This window comes from Saimiri boliviensis, chromosome 10 (genome assembly GCF_048565385.1).
Source record: "Saimiri boliviensis isolate mSaiBol1 chromosome 10, mSaiBol1.pri, whole genome shotgun sequence".
In the NCBI taxonomy this organism is placed as follows: domain Eukaryota; kingdom Metazoa; phylum Chordata; class Mammalia; order Primates; family Cebidae; genus Saimiri; species Saimiri boliviensis.
Window position 1 is genome coordinate 18,038,092 of NC_133458.1, and position 20,453 is coordinate 18,058,544.

At 49.4% G+C, this 20,453-nt stretch overlaps 1 protein-coding gene across 9 annotated transcripts in view; it reads left to right on the forward strand.

Moving 5' to 3' along the window:
- The window catches only part of HIPK2 (homeodomain interacting protein kinase 2), a 217,894-nt gene that overhangs the window by 184,432 nt on the left and 13,009 nt on the right, over positions 1-20,453 (forward strand). For 5 of the 9 annotated variants that reach the window (XM_039472634.2, XM_039472633.2, XM_039472636.2 and 2 more), the window contains 3 exons: positions 11,560-11,807; positions 19,458-19,618; positions 20,104-20,184. In XM_039472634.2, the coding sequence (XP_039328568.1) occupies positions 11,560-11,807; positions 19,458-19,618; positions 20,104-20,184 (490 nt within the window). The remainder of the gene's footprint in view (positions 1-11,559; positions 11,808-19,457; positions 19,619-20,103; positions 20,185-20,453) is intronic. The other 4 variants (XM_039472635.2, XM_039472638.2, XM_074379005.1 and 1 more) reach the window with 1 other exon arrangement.

Here is a 20,453-nt window from a genome sequence, read left to right on the forward strand (position 1 = left end):
CAGTGAGCCAAGATCGTGCCACTGCATGGCAGCCTGGTGCCAGAGCAAGACTCCATCTCAAAAAAATAAATAATAATTATTATTATCATAGGCCCTATACATTTGGGGAACTTGAGATCATAAAAATTGGGCACACAATGCCAGTGTATTTCATCCTCTATAAGTTTAAAAATCTCTGCCTCAAGCTAGTGAATTTATCCCCAGTTGGTCGGGATATTTCTCTAACATTGCCTTGGCTCACTCAGAATACGAAGTAATTGTCCAATTAATCAGAAATTTCCCTGTGTCTGATTAACCCAATCTTTCAAAACTGCCAGTTGGCACTTCACCCAGAGAGCATTACTGTTTATCCCCAACGTAATACTCATTCATTTTACTCTTTATGTGCTTCCCGGGGAGAGGGAAGAAATCTTTATTATATTTACAAAACTCTGAACCCTGGCGCCAGGGCCTCTTTCTCTGCACTGCCCAGCCAGACTTCAGCAAAATGTGGTTTTTGTTTGAGCCGCTCAGCTCAGGTTCTGAGCAACCCCGTTAGAACAGTTGGCCCCCTGGCTCTCTGCACCCCTAGTGTCCCTGCGGCCTTATAGAGCCCAGGGTCGTCTCATGAGCCCACCCTGTTGACTCCTTCACATTGGTACCGAGAGCCAAGGAAGGGAGGCCTGCCCCTCCCAAGCCCAGCGCTGCCAGTCAGCACACATCCCGAAGCTGGATGTGAAGCCTAATTCACAATTAGGCTCGAATTATTAATTCCTGATTGGATACAATGTAACTAATTAGTAATCACAAATCCTTTGATTAGGTAATACATTCTCACATCTGAAATCATGACAAAATGTATAGCTAGACTGATTAAAACATTCTCATTACAACTATTCCTGCATGGGACATTCCTTCCCTCTTTATAATGAAGTCCTGTGGTTTTAGTTTGTTTCAGGGAGGGTCAGTACATGTCTCATTCAAGTGTCCTCTTCCCATTGAATGGTACAGCCTGTCATTGTATTTCAGAGAAAAGCGTAGTAGAGTGCTTGTGGTCATAGCATTGTGCCCAGTACCAGAGGGGACACGGGTCAAAGGTCCAGGCATAGCACTGCATACATTTACAGCCCAGGACTGCCTTACTCCCCATCTGTCTAGTCCAGAACTGGCCTCAGTCCCCTTTTTGATGACAGCCCCAAGTCGAGTCCATGGTCCATTCTCCCCATGCCCCACCCCACCCAGGAATACTGTGGGTTCAGTCCTCATGGAGGCTCAGCGGTCTCTTCGCAAAGAGGACGGCCTGGAGCAGCCACCCACAGGTGGGTAGCCTTGGTCATCAGAAGGGTCCAGGAGCCTTGCCCAGCCCTTTGCCACAAATGGAAAAAAGCAAAAGCAATTTAAAATCTGACAATCAACTAGACTGGAATCTCATTCCTGGTGTATGAGATCTGAGTTGACACAGACTCTCAACGTCTGTGCCCAGGAGAGAATTGAATAGCATGTCTGAGGAGGATGAGAGAGCCATCTCCCCACCAGTCAGACAGCTGACAGGCCTGAGAGCAGAACGCAAAGCCAGAGCATGTCCCTGCCTCCACGGCAGTCCCTAAAGCCCCCAGAAGGAAAGGATAGAACCAAGAAGCTGGGCAACAGGCGAGGACCTTCATGGGTACAACTCAAAGAAAGGCGGGAGAGGGAGGCAGGCGTACAGGTGAGGGCCAGCCACACACAGTAGCAGTAGCCACTGAGTCCCACGGCATCCTGCAGTGAAGAGTGGCAGGGACCACCAGTCTGTCAGGGTTGTGAAAATGTGCCGGACACATCAGGCTGAATGGGGAAGCTGCAGACTGAGGCTAGCAAGTCGTCCAAAAGGCTTCAGCTGTCCACAGTTGTGACTGGGAGCTCCCAGAATAATGTTTTCCAGAGAGGTCCAGTGCTGTTGCCTTAGAAAATGTCTTCGTACCCAAGAAGGTGGGAAAGTGTATTTGAGTCAGAGTAGGATAAAACAGAAACCAGTAGCTGTTTTGTTTATAGAGAAACCACTGTGTAATTGTGATCACATTATCGTGACTACATTTTGGAATGAGAAAAAAAAATGTGGGGAAATGTGATTACTTGTTCTCAGAAGTCAGAATTATCATAAAATTTAACACAGCAAGTATCTGCTGGCCCCACTAGTGTAAGATATTATGCTGGGAACTGCAGGTGTGACATAAATAAGGCAGACAGTCTGTGTCCTCATGAGGTTTGCAGGGTAATATGCAAGACGAAACACATACGAATCATTATAACACAAAACAGGGTATCAGTCCCATAAAAACAAGCAAAGTACCATGGGGACTCAAAGGGAAAATAGCTTAAGGGAATAGCAGGGGAGGGGGGCTTTTGAGGCCAAAGGTCTAGGCAGGTACACACAGTAGAGGAGGTGGGGTCGCAAATCCAGGTGAGGTGACAGATGGAGCAGGGCCTCTGAGGCCGGCGAAGAGGAGCAAGAGCTCTGTGCTGGAGCTCATCCAGAGGGGCTTCCAGGTGGAAAGGGGGTTGTGGAGGGATCTCCCCTTAGAGGGGGGTGGTCAGCTTTCTCAGAAGATACTGAGGGGCTCAAGGGGAAGCATCAGTCCTGGGAAAGCAAGGATGCACCCCCAAGTGCAGCCACATGGAGGGGTCACCTGGTCCCCCTCCAGCTGTAGAGCTTCCCAGCCCTTCTGAGTCCCAGCTAGAACAACGGAGATCTTCCCTCCTGCACGCTGATCATCCTAGTTCCCGAGCCTGATTCCTCCCGTGCCGCGGGCATGTTGATTCCCACCTTCTGTGTTCCCAGCCTCATTTCTTATTTGCTACTTTCCCCAATGGCAGTCCTATAACTTTGCCTGCCGTGCTGGTTAATTCTCCTAACACGGCTCAGCCTCAGCTTGGCAGCCAGAGTCAGGCAGTCAATGACCTTCAGAGGGATGGCAGTGCCTCCACCACGAAAGGCGCTTTTAGACCTGATTGAGGGTGTCACTAAACCTCTAGGCCCAGATGATATTGCCTAGAATTTTTAAAAGAAAGCCAAGGTAAAATCATTATGCCTGACCCCAAATACGTGGCACCGTTAGTTGCACAGCACATGGCAGGCCAGCAGCTCCACTTGTAAGAACTCCAGAGCGTGTTGGAGGCAGACGCTGGGAGACGCTGAGCTCAAGACGGGAATCATAGCAAGCATCCACCCAGTGCTTCGCCCACACTGTCTCCTGCATCATTTGATGGGGCATGCAAGGCTGGTATTTCTATTCCCATTTGATAGATGAAGAAACTGAGGCTCGGGAAAGGTAGGTGACTCACCCAAATTGATTCTAATAGGTTCTAAATAGCAGAATTGGGACTCAGGTACCATGCTGTTGAAGAACTGGCAAACTTAATTACTGGCAAAAACAACTGATTTCAGTCATTCACTCAATGAATACAAATTCCATCCTGCTCCCTCCTGTGACTACCACTCTGCCATGGTAGCTCCCACTGTGTGCAGGGCACCATGCCAGGGCCATAGGGAGTCTAGAGGATTGTCCACTGGGCCCCCACTTGGTGCTGGGCATTTGGCAGGGTGCGGGAGCTGTGGCACTGAGAAGGGTGGAGTCAGCTCTTTTAAAAGTAGGAAAGCCTGGGAAGAGCAGGGGACTCCTTTTCAGTGAATCACTGTTGGACTAGGGGACTCCGGTTATGGCTAGAAAATCGGCCAAAAGATGAAACAGACGGATAATGTTCTGGGTCCCTCAGGATTAAGTAGTAGAACTAGTCTTTTAAATATTTATAGACGATTTTGATTAGAAAAGCATTTAATTGTCTGCACGTACTGAACAAGCCGTCTTTTCTTTCCTGGACCCTCTTAAGACAGTTTATAGGTACACGTCTCATGATCTAGACCCTCCTGCTAACCTTACCTTGTGCTCTTAATCGTGTAAAGGCTGTAACATATGACCTGTAGTCATGAGGGTAATTTTTTGTATTTATGTAAGAACTAGAGACAGTGTCTCACTACGTTGCCCAGGCCGGTCTTGAACTCCTGGGCTCAAGCGGTTTTCCTGCCTTGGCCTCCCGAAGTGCTGGGATTACAGGTTGTGAGCCGCCATGCCCGGCCAAGAGTAATTTTTTAAGTGTGTAAACCAAACAGGCTTATGTCAACTGATCAGCTAGAAATGATTTTTTCCAGTCTCCATTATTCATTCATATATTCACTCATTCAGTTACCTGGATATTCTGGTAGGTGGGTTGTTTTGCTCAGGTCATCAGGGCCCTCCTGCAGGCTGTTTCACTGCACATGTGTAAGCAGCCACTGTTCTAGCCAATGTCACCAAAAATGAAAACTTGAAGAAAATCAATTCATAAATATCACTCAGTATTTTAGATATAAAAACACTTACTTGGGTCACTCTTAACACATTTATATCTTTAAAAATTTGACCCAAAATGTTTTCCTTCTTTAAACAAAGTCGAAAGTCTAGAGAAATTATTATAGATAAAGCAAGGTTAGAAAACTGATGAACTGCTGTTCAAATTATATTGGCCTGAAAAATTAACATCCACGTAACAGAGGGAGCAAAAAAACACACACACTCATTTATTATTGCATGGGCAAAAAACCCAAAGTGGGATGAGCCTCCATTGCTACCTGTCACCATGTACCTATCACCACTCCATCCTGCCATTGGTTGAGAAGCTACTCACAGCCAACCTCCTGCTGTGCTCGTGGGGACGTGGGAATCAGGCTTGAGTGAAGGGACAAAGGAACCCAGACACACAGTGCCATTTGAAGGAACTTTGGTGTCTCTCCATTTTGAGTACGACATACCCCAGTTGAAAGATATTTCAGTCATGTGACTCATCTCAAGAGATGATGGATCTTTTGTTCAGCTGACTTCACCACACCCTCTTTACAGGACTCCATTTAAGACACTCAAGTGAGTTGAGAGGAGTGGCTTACGGGTGCATTTTGAAAGGAGGCGCCAGGCATGGTGCCTCATACCTGGAATCCCAGCACTTTGAGAGGTGGGAGGATCACGTGCGGCCAGGAGTTTGAAACCAACCTGGGCAATGTAGCAAGACCCTGTCTCTACAAAAAATTTGTTTTAATTCTCCAGGCACAGTGGTACCTGTCTGTAGTCTCAGCTACTCGGGAAGCTGAGGTGGGAGGATTGCTTCCACCCAGGAGTTCCAGGCTGCAGTGAGCTGTGTTCACAACACAACATGGCAGTCTGGATGACAGAGTGAGACCTTGTCTCTAAAAATAATAACAATTTGAATGGAATGTATGTGCCATATTAAAATGAGTGTTTTTTTCTCTGTAAGGACACTAAGCAGCTATCAGGAAGGAGCACGCTGGTCTGGAGGCACCCTGTTATTAACAGGCGTGAGCCGCTGTGCCCAGCCAGAAGTAGTCATATGCTTTACCACATCATCTCGCCGTGATGATTAAAGGAGATAACACATATAAAGCGCTTTAGATCCAATAAATGTTACCTATACTTAATATGATCAGCATCATAGTAATAGAACATATAGCATTGACTATGAAATGAGAATAATAGTGAATGAAGTTATTGGAGGAGATGATGAGTTTTGACCCTGGTCTTAAAGGATGAAATTGACTCAGATTAGCACATAGAAATTAGAGATACATTCCAGATAAGACCCTACAGGGAAGGGGTCACAGGTTATAGCTGATCCTCTGGCAGTGTTTTCTCCTTTAGGGATTTCTTTACTTTTTAGCTCCTTATTTATTTTCGTCATTTTTAAATGATGAAAATGATCTATTGCCATGACAACACAGTGCAGTTGTGAACTCTGACAGCTTTGTTCTTTATTCAGAAGTGACATTCTATCAAGGCCATTCCAGCAAATATTTCTCATTCTGCTCCTATCACTGTCTCTCTTACTTGCATTAACCAACTCATAATGGAATTGATGAGCTGTCAATAATAGACACAATCGTGAAATGAATCCCAGTAGTATCGATACATACGAGCCTAAAGAATCTGCAGTAGTCACTGCAAATGTGTGCTCATTTCTAAAGCAACTCATTTAACAGTGTCCCATTAGTTCTCTAATCTGCATAGTGTGTTCAGGTAGAGCACAGAGCTGTCTAACAATGGAAGAGATGAACAGCTAGCAGATGAATTCACCTTCTGCAACCCTGTCACTTATAAATCCAAAAAGCCAGGCAAATCAGCATCAAGCTGTGCCGAACAGACCTGCTCATTAAGTCAGGGGCTCCCCAGCTACAACAAAGGGATGAGACCCGGGAAGAGTTTGGAGAGGTTTTAGCCCACACTCCTTGTAGATACTTAGACACTGACGTGCAGATTCTTCAGTCTCTTTGGTGGGAGGCTCCCTACCTGCTGGGGTTCTATGCAGGAGGTGGCCCTCACTTCTCACAGATCATCCAGGCCAAGCTATCAGCTCTCACAAGACTCCCGCCAGAAAGCCATTCTTCAGTGACAAGAAGCTCAGTGACTCATGAAGTGGCTATTGTGCCTTGAGATAGTTCCAGTTGTTAGAAAATTCTTTTTCATATTAAGCTGAAGCTTCTCCACAATTTCCGAATTGGAGTAAAGAGCTCCAACTATGCCCAATTTGAATTTAACTCGAGGACAGAGTACAGTTTTGCCGAAATTAGTGTGTATGTCTTTGTCTTTGTTTTTTTGTTTTGTTTTGTTTTGTTTTTGTTTTTGTTTTTATTGCTCATTTTCTAAACTACTCAGATCCTGAGGAAGATATGATCGGCAAGAACTGGCCAGATCTGGGTCTATAGGTAACGTACATCTACTAAAAGGATCACTTTCCTCTCCAGATTAGGGCTACACCATTCCTATTTCAGAATGTCTCTAGGAGTCTTTCAGAGATCCTCACAATGGCTCCTTTAATGCCATGAGTAATCTCACAATGAATTTCAGAGTAGGTTGGAGCTGGATGGATATTACAGGTTATCCAGGCCCCTGTCCAGAGCCACAGCAGCAAAGGGACAGCAGAGCTGGGACTGCAGTGCCAGCTCCCAGGACACATTTGGGAGTCAGCTTCCATCCTCACGTGGGGTCTTCTATCCACAGAATGTGCACCTGCCACAGCGCATGTCTGCGTTTCGCTAGATGATCAGGAGTAGCCATGCCCGAGGCTGAGAGTGAAGGGCAGGGCAGCGCCATCCCCGTGGGAACCAGCAGCTGCATACAGTCTTGGTTCCCAGCTCTTCCCCTGGCCCTCGGAGCACTTCAAAATAGCGCAGGGTGCGAGGAGTTCCCTTACTACCCAAGAGACAGCAGCAGGCGGGTTGTTTCCCTTTACCCTCCCCACTCATCCCAGAAGACAGCTGCAGGTTTCGCTGCCCTCTAAGGCGGCTCTCCTTCCCTCCTGTGCTCCCTCCTCGTCCTCAGCCTCCCGTGTCTCCTTGCTCTCAGATCCCTCCTCACTCCCTCTTAGCTCAGAGACCTTCTCCTGGAATCCTACTTCCTAATTCTTTTTTTGTTTAATTTCTATTTATAAAATATTTCTAGATATTCTTTTTTGTTATTGGTGGACAGCAATCTTTTTTTTTTTTTTTGAGATGGAGTCTCGCTCTGTTACCCAGGCTAGAGTACAGTGGTGTGATCTAGCTCACTACAACCTTATTTCCCAGGTTCAAACAGTTCTCCTACTTCAGCCTCCCAAGAAGCGAGGATTATAGGCAAGCGCCAGCACACCCAGGATTTTTTAATTTTTTCTTTTCTTTTTTTTTTTTTTTTTTTTTTTGAGACAGTCCCACTCTGTGACTCAGGCTGGAGTGCAGTGGTGTGACCTCAGCTCACTGCAACCTCTGCCTCCCGGGTTCAAGAGATTCTTCTGCCTCAGCCTCCCGAGTAGTTGGGATTACAGGTGTGCACCACCATGCCTGGCTAATATTTGTATTTTTAGTAGAGATGGGGTTTTGCCATGTTGGCCAGGCTGGTCTCAAACTCCCGATCTCAAGTGATCTGCCTGCCTTGGCCTCCCAAAGTGCTGATTACAGGTGTGAGCCACAGTACCTAATTCTTTTTATTTATTTTTACTGTTTTCTCTTTAGAGTATAGGTCTCTCTCTGTCACCTACAGATGACATGATCACAGCTCACTGTAGCCTCAAACTCCTGGCCTCAAGCCATCTTACTGCCTCAGCCTCCCGAGCAGCTAGGATGATAGGCACACACCACCATGTGTAGCTAATGTTTTTATTTTTGTGGAGGTGGGGTCTCGCTCTGTTGCCCAGACTGGTCTCAAACTCCTGGCCTCAAGTAGTTCTCCCACCTTGGCCTCCCAAAGTGCTGGGATTACAGGGGTGAGCCACCGCACCCAGCTCCCACTTTATAATTCTTGTACTGGGTCTCGGTGCCCTCCCAACCCTCCAGGTGTCTCTACTGAACCCTTCTGTACAGCTACAAAGTGCCCAAGACACTGAATCTCTTTTGCTTTTTTGTTTCTGAGTGAGCCTATGGACTTTGTTTTTTGATGGAGATATAATTCATGTACTGTACAGTTCACCCATTGAATGTGGATAGTTCAGTGGGTTTAATCTATGAATTTTTAATTGTGGTAAAATATATATAACAAAATTTGCTATTTTGACCATTTTTAAGTGTAAATTCAGTGACATTAATTATACTTATCATGCTGTGCAGCCATCACCATTATCTATTTTCAGAACTTTCCCATCGCCCCAACCAAAAACTATACTATTAATCAGTAACTTCCCACTTTCTTCTCCCTTAGCTCCCAACTTCTGGTAACGTCTAATGTATTTTCTGCCTGTATGAATTTGCCTGTTTAGATATTTCATATATGTAGACTCAAACTATTTGTCCTTTTTTGTCTGGTTTATTGCATTTAATGTTTTCAAGGCCCATCTATATTGTAGCATGTATCAGAACATTTTTTTGCGGTGGAGGGACAGGGTCTCTCTGTCACCCATGCTGGAGTGTAGTGGTGTGATCATAGCTCACTGCAGCCTCAAACTCCTAGGCTCGAGGAATGATCCTCCCACCTCGGCCTCCCAAACAGGTGGGTCTGCAGACACACACCACCATCCCTGGCTTGTTTTTAAATTTTTTGTAGAGATGGGCTCTTACGGTGTTGCCCAGGCTGGTCTTGAACTCCTGGCTTCAAGCAATCCTCCCACCTCAGCCTCCCAAAGTGCCAGGATTACAGGCCTCAGCCACCCCTCCCAGTGTTCATTCATTTTTATGACTGAACAGTATTCCATTGTGTGGCCACACCACATTTTCTATCCATCCATCAGTTGATGGACACTTGCGTTGTTTTCAGCTTTGGTGTTGTGAACAGTGCCGCAGTGAACATTGACTCATGTGTATCTGAGTACCTGTTTCCAATTCCTTTGAATACGTACTTAGGAATGGAATTGCTATATGGTAACTCCATGTTTAGCTTTTTGAGGAACAAGCCTATGGACATTTCATATTTAAACTGTCATAACTGGGAGGTTTGGGTCTTTATTAATTAAAATTTATCTATTTTAAGTTAACATGAAGAGCCATAAATATATGCAGCCAATTAATTCCTCACCTTCTTTTGAGTTCTTAACAATTATCATCTGTACAAGTCATCTGACAGTTAATCACGAAGCCTTTGTGACATCCATTATTCTCTCTAACTGGTTATTTTAAAGCTTTTACCGTTTAACTTGTCATGTTTTTATACACTGAGATTTTAATCTCCTCAAGGGTAGAGACACATATTTCTTTGTATAGGTATTCCCTGTAGTACCTACCATACACAGATCTCCAAGATATGATGAGTTTCAATTTTCTTTCATTTCAATCTTCTGGTTTATTCATAGAATCGAAAGAAAGAAACTTTTCCAGCAAGTCCTTACCCTGCTAGAATTCTCTTTGCCTAGATAAGTTTTTTGCAAACCTGTTTTCACATGTTAAACAAGTTAACACAACTTATAAGAAGAATAATGGTAACAGCTGTTATGGAATGCTTACCATGTGCTGTGTACCACTTAAAGCACTTTACTTGTATTTTCTCACTTAGTTCTCAAAACAAGCCTATGACTTAGGCACAATTATTACCTACCTTTTACTGATGAGGCCACTAAATCACTGCCCTACCACCAGCACATGCTGAAGTTAGACATCTGACTGCAAGGTTCATGTTCTCACCCACAAACACAGTTGGGTACCCTGACCCAGAGAGGACAGTGTCCAGCCACTGGAAGAACTATCCAGCCTAGTGTCAGGAGCGCTGGGCATTGGGGAGCAGGGCCGACGCCTCCTCCGGACTGCACCACCTGGCTCCCCTAGCCTTCTGTAGCTCCGCAGCTGTGCTCGGTTCTTCCATCCCTCCTTCCTGGCTGCTGTGGGCTCTGGAATTTGCCCACTTCCCTGCTGCCCCTAGGGTGGTAGAGATCCATCATGGGAAGAGCCTGGCCTGGCTGTGTGGCCTTAAACAAGATACTCGGGAAATGGCTGTGACTCCATCAGGCTCTATAAGTACCAGCTGCTTCTCTCATCCAATTAGCTGGAAACTGACCTGCTTGCCTAGGCAATTGCTATTTCTTAAAAATAAATGATCAGTATACAAAAATAGATGCACATTCAGTTTTAAAGCCTTAAATAAGCACACAGTAAGCAATACATTTCACATCCATCATGCCAACAAGCCACTCGCTGAGCTTGAAGACAGAAGTGGTTCCCAAAGTAACCACACTAACTTAAAAATCTCTGAACAAATAGGCCAGCCAAGAGCCGTCCAAAGCCAGTGCCTCCCTATTGTCTGAAGTTTCACATGTAAGATGAAGGCCAGGGCATCAGAGTGGCTTTCACATGGCATCGGCGTGGCAGGGGCCTTCCCACCAGGTGCCAGTGCCATGCCGACCCCCGTCCCTCCAGGCAGTGGAAAAGCCGCAGGTGATCCAGGCTCCTGAGAAGGGGAGTGCAGAGGTCCCCGTGGCCTGCACACAGTCAGCCCACAGAGCACACTCAAAGCAAGGAGAGGCGGAGGGTGTCCAGTTCAGCTCTGCGTTCTTCTCTCCAGCACGTCTGCCCTGCCCCTCAGAGCCTCACGCCGCATCCCATTTCATGGACATTCCGTCCCCTCCTGCATAAGCTTTGCCAGGCCACAGGCACCAACCCTAAACTCATGACATTCCTCTCCCAGCAACGTTTACTCCTAACCCATGTCCCCACGTTGCCGCGTTCTTGCTGGTTCTCTCTTCTTGCTCAGATGGTCCATGGGGGTTGCACACAGCTCTGGGCTGCAGGCGCCTCCCCTGCAGCTGTGCTGAGCTCTGCTGCACAGAAAGAGCCCAGGCTAGCCCAGAAGCGTCTCACTCCCTAGTTCCCGGAAGCAGCTGTGGGTCCAGCACCAGCCCCTCCTTCCCCATGTCTTCACATCTCCCCCTGCTGCGGGCTACACAGGAGACGGTTGCATGCCCAGCCTCCCCATGGGAGTTAGGGAGGGCAGAAGTCCTGTTTGTCCCCTCTCCCCTCCCTTCCTCCCCTGCCCCAGGGCATGAAAGGCTAGTTGGGTGTCTCACTTCGCGACCTTCTCCCACCTCTGACTTCTCCCTTTGCATTTTCAGCACTGTCTCCAAGCAAAGGAAAAACGTCATCAGCTGCGTCACGGTCCATGACTCCCCCTACTCCGACTCCTCCAGCAACACCAGCCCCTACTCCGTGCAGCAGCGTGCCGGGCACAACAATGCCAACGCCTTTGACACCAAGGGGAGCCTGGAGAATCACTGCACGGGGAACCCCCGAACCATCATCGTGCCACCCCTGAAAACCCAGGCCAGCGAAGTATTGGTGGAGTGCGATAGCCTGGTGCCAGGTAATTTGGGGCCAGGACAGGACAGGAACATCTCCCTGGAGAGCAGTTTTCCTGTGTTTCTGCTGCTGTATGGGAGCTGGTACAATGGAAAGTGCCCAGTGGCTACAGGCGATCCTTACCCAGGACTCCATTCGGATAGCCAACGGAGGCTTCTACTTACCAGCACATTGTATAAGCAGCGTTTTCCTTCTTTAATTCCGTAATCAATACCTCGCTGCCTTTACAATGGCTCTGCTTCCAACTAGGTTGATTAATAGGAAATAAAAGCTGCGTGGTTCTTTATCCCCCAGCCTGGAAGGATACCTGGTCTGGGGAGTTCCTGGCTGACATCTAGCACCACTCCGTTCCGAGAAGCCCTGGTGGTTGGGTGGGTTGCTTGTGTAGGAGGAACTTCCTCCGAGTCTTGCTAGGGGAGGCTGAAATCGGCACCTCTCAGCCCCTCAGAATCGGCTGCAGGGAGGTGAGACCGAGCCGTGCGTGTTTCTCTGCTCACGCGCTGCTCTCTTCAAAGGACTCCTCCTGTCCTGCGAAGGCTTGTCCTAAAAATTGGGCCCCGGAATAAAGGCTGAGAACGTAACCTTCTGAATAAACTCACCATAAATGGCTCACCATAAATTTTGGAGCATCGGTTTAGCGTTTCCCTTGCTCATGCTCACAGTGGAAGAATGTAAGGGCTAACCCCGGAGAAATCTGCACGGCCCGCTGTTCTGCCCCAAGCCACACCCAAGCCAATCTGCACCTTCATGATGGCGCAGCTGAAAAGGGAGGGAAAGGGAACGCCAAGAAGCTTTGTCGAGGTGTGAGGAGCTGTTAGTTCTCAGGAGGACCTCCTGTCTGTGTCACCGGAGGTGGCTACAGGAAACCGGGGACTCTTCCTCGGTGGTGGCCACATGCAAGGCCCAGTGGGCGCAGGTCCCGTTCAGGAGCTGCCGCTGAGGCTGAAGAGTGGAGGCAGGCTGGAGTCATTAGGGCTCTCCAGCGCAGCGCCTCAGGCGGCGAGGGTCAGCGCCCTGGGACACTCTCCCAAAAGCTCCTGGCATTGCCTAGGATGGGGCCCCTTTTGCTGAGAGGCTCAGCCTGAAGGGGAGATGGTGACAGCCACAGGCTCGTGCTCCCCGCTGCCCACTTCCCAACCCAAGACAGCATCACCCCTTCCAACATTTGTGTCAGAAGCTCTTTTTCCCTGACTTTGGGGTCACTTACCCCAGCTGCCTTTCCTCTGAAGAAATGCTTGTGAAACACAGCTGCTCAGCACCCTGCTAAAGCTTCTCCATGTTCAAGTCCTGGTCCATCCCCAATAGTACCGTCGAGACGATGCAGCCTCCAAGTGGCCTTGACATCAGAACCAGCCCTCCTGTGGGCCCAGAGGCAGGGGTTCATGGTGCCCGCAGGGTCCTGGCTGCTCCACAAGAAAGACGTGAGCAGCACGCAGCTCACACAGCACTCTCTCGGAAGAAGGAGATTTTCCCTTCGGGAAAGTGGAGCCATGGCAGTGCCAGATGCCAGGGCGAGCCTTCTGGTTGATGGGTCGGACTGTGCTTACTGCTAGGGTCTGGTGATCTGAAGCCCAAGAACCAGGCTGGAGCCCCCTCTCCGCCCCCCGCAGAATTAAGCACCTCTGTCAAGAAAAGAAAATGAAGCTGGCCTTTCCACAAGGCCACAAAGACATCCCTCTCCAAAAACCATCTTTTTTCTACCCTGGCAAATATTTTGCTGGAACCCCTGCCGGGAAGCAGCATTCTCTAGCAGTAACCAAGGGGCCCTGGAAGGCACCTGAAGTCATTTGCACCAGGAGCCAGGATTCCTTACAAAGAGAGAGGGGCATACTTTCCAGCTCAGCTAGCCTTTAAATATTATTTAAAGCTATATGTAGCACAATTTTTAAGTATTTGCAAAGGATAGAATTTGTCTTGCTGTATATTGTAACATTATTTAAGTTATTTAAACATATGTGTGTGCAAACCTCGAAGCTGCAGACTGAACTCATTCCACACACAGGAAATGCGGCCTGTGCCTTCGCAAGCAGGGGCATTCCTCGTCGGGTGCCCGCCCTTTCCCAGTCGGTGGTGTTCAATCCTGATACACACCGTTAGCTGCAGAACCCTCCTAGGCTCAGAAAAGTCGGGAATGCAGCCTCGCTCAGCTCCCTGGTGCCCGGTGGTGTGTACAGGCCAAGGTAGAACCGGTGGCAGCCCCCCAGCTGGAGCTCCCAGAGCATGGGAGAGTTCAGGGTTCCCCAGCCCACCTAGGCCAGGATGCGTGCTGCCATCTCCCTACCATGCCCACCCCCGCCTGCGGCTCTCAGCCTTCCAGTCCTTCTCAGGTTGGGGTTAGTGAAGTTTCTTTTGGAAGCAACAGAATGAACTCTGCACTGGCTTAAGACAACTTATTGGAAGGATGCAGGGCTGAGGGAAAGTTCGGCAACTAAGTCCCAGGCGGGGCAGGAACCAGAACCCCTGAACAACCTGAGCCCCGGGGGCCAGAGACCTGCTCTCTGACGCTGCCTTCACTCCACTCAGCCAGCAACTCCCATGCTTTAGTTCCCATTTCCAGGAGACTAGAATTGATTGTCCCAGCTTGGAGAGACACCTGGTTTGGTTTGGTTTGGTTTGGTTTGGTTTGGTTTGGTTTGGTTTGGTTTGGTTTGGTTTTGGACACAAGAGTCTCACTCTCTTGCCCAGGCTGGAGTGCAGTGCCATGACCTCGGCTTACTGCAACCTCCGCCTCGGGTTCAAGCAATTCTCCTGCCTCAGCCTCCCAAGGAGCTGGGATTAACGCGTGCACCACCAAACCCAGCTAACTTTTTGTGTTTTAGTAGAGATAGGGTTTCACCGTGTTGGCCAAGCTGGTCTGGAACTCCTGAGCTCAGGTAATCCACCTGCCTCGGCCTCCCAAAGTGCTAGGATTATAGGCATGAGCCACTATGCCTGGCCAAGACACCTATTTTTTGAGCCTCAGCTTTAACCAGGAGACGGAGTTTAATAATAATGCCAACAAGGGCTAACACTTCTTAAGTACTTAAATGCCAGGTACTCAATACTTGAGCCCTTAGATGCCAGATACTAAGCATTCTACACATTTGCAGCTATTTTTTTTTTCTACATTGAGTCCTCAAAAAACCCTCCGTCCTCTAGGTTTCAAGGGATCTTTGAGTCTAACAGGTTTGGTTTGGACACAGTGTTGGGTCTCAGGGCTCTGATTCCCAAATGCAGGTCTGCTCAGCCAGGGCCAGGCGGCTCTGGAGTCCTGGGAAGCTCGCTAAGAATACAGATTCCAGATTCCCCACACCTACCCAAGGATCTGATTCAGTGGATGGGGTGGGAGGGGCCCCAGCTGCAATCGCACGTTGGATTTGGGGCCTCTGAGTAGCACCCACTGCTTCTATCCCCACTGAGGCACCTCGCCCTGTATGCCCTTCACTCAGGGCAGGGGGGTCTGTGGGGTTTGGGGTCAGGAAGGTCCCCCTCCACCTGCAGTGTGCACCGCAATCTCCTGTCCCCAGGTTTCGGGTTTTCCTTCTACCTTCTTGGGAGGCTGAGACCTCTAGAGGCACATTTCTCTATTCATCAGCAATTAATCAGCATTCTTTCTTGCTGGGCTCCCCCTCCGGCGTCTCCTCTTTGACTTTGATTTTATTGCCCTGGGATTTGTAATAGAATTGATCCAACCGAATTCAATCAAGGGCCTGGTTGTTCCCATGCATGGCTCATTAATATTTATCACCCTCTGCCCCAAGAATGACCAGATTCTCACCTTTAATACTCACCACCCACAGGATACTTCATTGAGACAGAATGAACCTTCGTGTTCACCTCAGATGCTCAGGCTCCGAAATGAATGCTCTGAATTCTTGCTTCTGAGCATGAGATACAGACCTGCCTTTGGGCATCCTGCAATATGTTCTTGCTGCTTCTCCCTTAATATGAAACACTTTACCTGATTCATCATTCAAACACCTCTACTGTGGGCAACTTCCTCAAATGTGGACAGCCTTAGAGTTGGGGCTCTGTGGAAGGACAGCACCACATTTGGTGGATGACTGGATTCCCCGGCCAAAGCTCTTTCCCATACACTGTTATTTCATGTTTCCTCTCCTAGGGCTTTGTACGCTTTTCAGTGTCATCAAACAGTAATCCTAAAGTCCAGCAAGGTTTCCAGAAAATATAAGTCACAGAAATGTAGCTGTCCTCAGCCAGGCATGGTGGCTCACACCTGTAATCCCAGCACACTGGGAGGCCAAGGCAGGTGGATCACCCAAGGTCAGGAGCTCGAGACCAGCCTGGCCAACATGGCGAAACCCCGTCTCTACTAAAAATACAAAAAATTAGCTGGGGATGGGAATGGAAGCCTGTAATCCCAGCTACTTGGGAGGCTGGCAGATCTCTTGAACCCAGGAAGCGGAGGTTGCAATGAGCCGAGATTGTGCCACTGCACTCTAGCCTGGGCAACGGAGTGAGATGCCATCTCAAAAGAAAGAAAGAAAGAAAGAAATATTGCTGTCCTCCATAGAAAGTCAAGGTAGTAAAAATATTTCAGGCACGTTCCAGAAATTTCATGAAGAAAAGTGAGTACAAGATACAACACCTAGAGTGCTCAGATCAACGAAGGGCAGTGGGAAGGAGGTCACTCATGACCTTTCTCTCTTAAAATGGTCCCCCTTTTCCCTGGGCAAAGCCTTCCTCAGTCTGGTTCTTAGACTAAGAATTGGTATCATGGCTGGGCGCAGTGGCTCACGCCTGTATTCCCAACACTTTGGGAGGCCAAGGCAGGCAAATCACTTGAGGTCAGGCATTCACAACCAGCCTGGATAACACGGTGAAACTCTGTCTGTACTAAAAATACAAAAATTAGTGGCTGAGCATGGTGCTCACACCTGTAATCCCAGCACTTTGGGAAGCTGAGGCGAGTGAATAACAAGGTCAGGAGTTTGAGACCAGCCTGGCCAATATAGTAAAACCCCATCATCTCTACTAAAAATATAAAAATCAGCTGGGTGTGGTGGTGGGCGCCTGTAGTCCCAGCTACTCAGGAAGGTGAGGCAGGAATCGCTTGAACTCGGGAGGTGGAGGCTGCAGTGAGCCGAGATCACACCACTGCACTCCAGCCTGGGTGACTGAGCACAACTCCATCTCAAAAAAAAAAAAAAAAAATCAGTATTGTCCGTGTGCACATCTCACCCCAAGAGGGACTGGATGCCCAAGGAGGCGGGACAGCCCCCAGCCCCAGCGCCAGGCTCTCATTCATTCCCTGGTCTGCCTTGCCCTTCTTGCTGGGGGCTATCTGCCTGTCTTTTTCCCCCAGAAGATGTTTTCTTCTCCATTAACTGTACTATTCTTAAGGAACAGAAGCAATGCTTGTTGGAACTGGTTTCAAACTATACAACACAAACCACACAGTCTTCAGGCTGTTTTGTTGTAGGCTTCATTTACTAAACCCCTCTTTTTCTGCTCCCATTGGCATTGAAGTTAGAGAAAGGTGTTCCTAGGCTATTATTACACAGGTTGCTCTTAAAGAAGCCCGGTGTCAGCCCGGCAAGATGGCTCACTTCTGTAATCCCAGCACTTTGGGAGGCCAAGGGTGGGTGGATCACCCAAGGTCAGGAGTTCAAGACCAGCCTGGCCAGCATGATGAAATGCAGACTCTAAGGACTGGGACCTCCTGCAAGCCCAAGTCCTCCCAGCTACTTAGGAGGCCGAGGCAGGAGAATCGCTTGAACCTGGGAGGCGGAGGTTGCGGTGAGCCGAGATTGCGCCATTGCACTCCAGCCTGGGCAACAAAAGCAAAACTCTGTCTCAAAAAAAAAGAAGCCTGGTGTCTTCTCACTAGTTTGGGTCTGTTTGTTGCTTTTGCCGTTACAGAAGTGCTTGCATTTAATGAAGGGCAATGGCCGGTGCATTTGATTTGAAAGTTCATTTAGTTGTGTATAATACTGCGCTGTGTGTTAGGCGGCCCCCTCCTGGAGGAGAGCTGAGGCACAGGGACGTTGGGGGGCTAGTAAAGCGTCTCTTCTGCTTTTATCAAGGGGTGATGGTCCTGCCAGCAGAGCTCTCCCAACTGGGGGGTGGGGGAGATGGCCCCCACCTGGCAGCAGAGCTCCCCCACTCTGGGCTCTTGCCCCTCCGGGCTGGACACTTACGCCCTGTCCTGCTCTGTCCTGCTCCGGCCTGCTCCGGCGGCCTCGCTGGACTCAGCCTGTCCCTGCCTGTCAGCCCCTTCACCTGGTTTATTCTCTGGCCTCGCCACCTCATCTGCACGATCTGTGATGCCTCCTCCTTATTCACACTCTCAGCCTTCTCCCTGCCACCCCCGTCCCCAGTGCTACACAGTCATTGTCCTTAGCACACAGCAGGCGCTCAGAAAATACTTGTTGGATGAGTTAAAACCACTGGGCTCTGAAGAGGCTCCCGTGGCTCTCTGGCTGGGTAACATGGAAGCCATCCAGCTCAGGGTTCAACCAGCCTCTCTCAGAGCCCCTGGCTACTCAGAGTGTGTCCACCGACCAGCAGCATTGGCATCCCCAGGGAGCTTGTCAGAAATGCAGATGCTCAGGCCCCCTAGAGCTGCTGGCCAGAGTCTACACTGAGCAAGATGCAGGAATTACATTTGGGAAGCATTGATGGAGCCACTTGCTGACCATGAGGTCACCTCTGGAGGGTCACAGTGCTTGTTCCACTCTTCAGTCCTCCTGGCAATAACGTGGAAGCAGTTTTGTGCTTGGCGATATTTGGCTCACAGGGCCATTGCCTGGATGACTCAGTTCTCCTGCCTCGAGGCAGGTGACTAGACCAGGTGACTGTGAGCATTATTTTAGCTTCTCTTGTTCATTAGGTCCCACCACAGATGCTGTCTTGGCTCCTCTGATACCCATAGTCACCCACGGTGAGGACCAAGCAGGGCTCCTGTCTTAATGTATTTTGTGTTGCTGTAACCAAGAACCTGAGACTGGGTAATTTATAATCAATAGAAGTTTATTTGGCTCACTTCTGAAGGCTGGAAGTCCAAGAACAGGGTGCCAGCATCTGGTGAGGACCTTTGTGCTGCGTCATCCCAGGACAGGAGGCAGAAGGGCAAGAAAACATGAGATTGAGGGGGCCAGACTTGTTTTCATCAAAAAAGCCGGTCTCTCAATAGCTAAGCCACTCCTGAGATAACCTCGTTAAGGCACTGATGAAGTCATGCACTTGTGAGGGCTCTGCCCTCAGGACCTAACATCCCTCACTGGCCCCATCCTAAACACTTGCATTGGGGATTAAGCTGCTAACACAAGAACTTTGGGGAACACATTCAAATTACAACGGATCTTTCCCACCCACTTTCCAGACACTGGAAGTAACACCTCCCAGAGGAGCAAGATTGGGCCTGGCCTTAGGCCATGGCTCACTTTGCCTCTCCTGAGTCTTTTCTGCCTTTCCACGCTTCATCCCCTCGTGCAGCTTTGACCACCCTCCCGGCTGTGGGAGTGAGCCAGGGCCCCACTGCCTCCAGAGTCAAGGCAAAGTCCTAGGGGGTCCCAGGGAGATGAGGCGGATTTGTGAGTGCCCGGCTTCAGGCATTTTTCTTCCTGGAAGACCACTGATACCTGGTGGGGTAGCATCTTCTAGGCAGCTGGGACCCCGCCACTGATCTGACTTCTTTTTCCTCCTGCCACAGTCAACACCAGTCACCACTCATCCTCCTACAAGCCGAAGTCCTCCAGCAACGTGACCTCCACCAGCGGTCACTCTTCAGGGAGCTCGTCTGGAGCCATCGCCTACCGGCAGCAGCGGCCAGGCCCCCACTTCCAGCAGCAGCAGCCGCTCAATCTCAGCCAGGTGAGTGGCACGGCTGGCACCTCAGGCCGGGCAGAGCCCCAATCCCCTCATCCTTCCGCTGCAGAGAAGATCGCAGTGGCGGCCCCTCACCCACCTCACAAGCCTGCAGTCCCACCCACGGGTGGCAGCACATGCCCTTGGTGACCTCTGGTGGCTTCTTCCACCACAGGTCACCCTTGGGGAAGTTGGTATCACTGGTGCACAGAGAGCTGGCCCAAAGCAAAGTGACTTGTCCAGTGCTACAGAGCCCTTAGTGATGTGGAGCTTAAAAATAGGATGGCCCACATATTGCTGTTTCACCCCAGCAAAGGGGAGAGCACTGTGTCCCGGCCCTGTCGGCCTGCGACACCAGGGACAGACCTGCATCCAGCTCATCGAGGGAGGGCCACACACCACAGTCCCCAAGTCTAGGGTAAGAGCGGTCCTAGGACTTGGAGGAAGGTGGGTGGGTCGAGGTGAAATCTGAGTGACCCAAGTTTCTGCAGGTGCAGGGCTGTGTGAAGGGCTCAGCATCACGCCTGACTCATACCGTGGACTCAGGGCCCTGTTTCTCTAGAAACTACAAGGTAAGGCCGGGCACGGTGGCTCATGACTATAATCCCAGCACTCTGGGAGGCTGAGGTGGGCAGATCATGAGGTCGGGAGTTCGAGACCAGCCTGGCCAACATGATGAAACCCCATCTCTACTAAAGATACAAAAAATTAGCTGGGCATGGTGGTGGACGCCTGTAATCCCAGCTATTCTGGAGGGTGAGGCTGGAGAATCGCTTGAACCCGGGAGGTGGAGGTTGTGGTGAGCTGAGATCGCACCATTGCACTCCAGCCTGGGTGACAG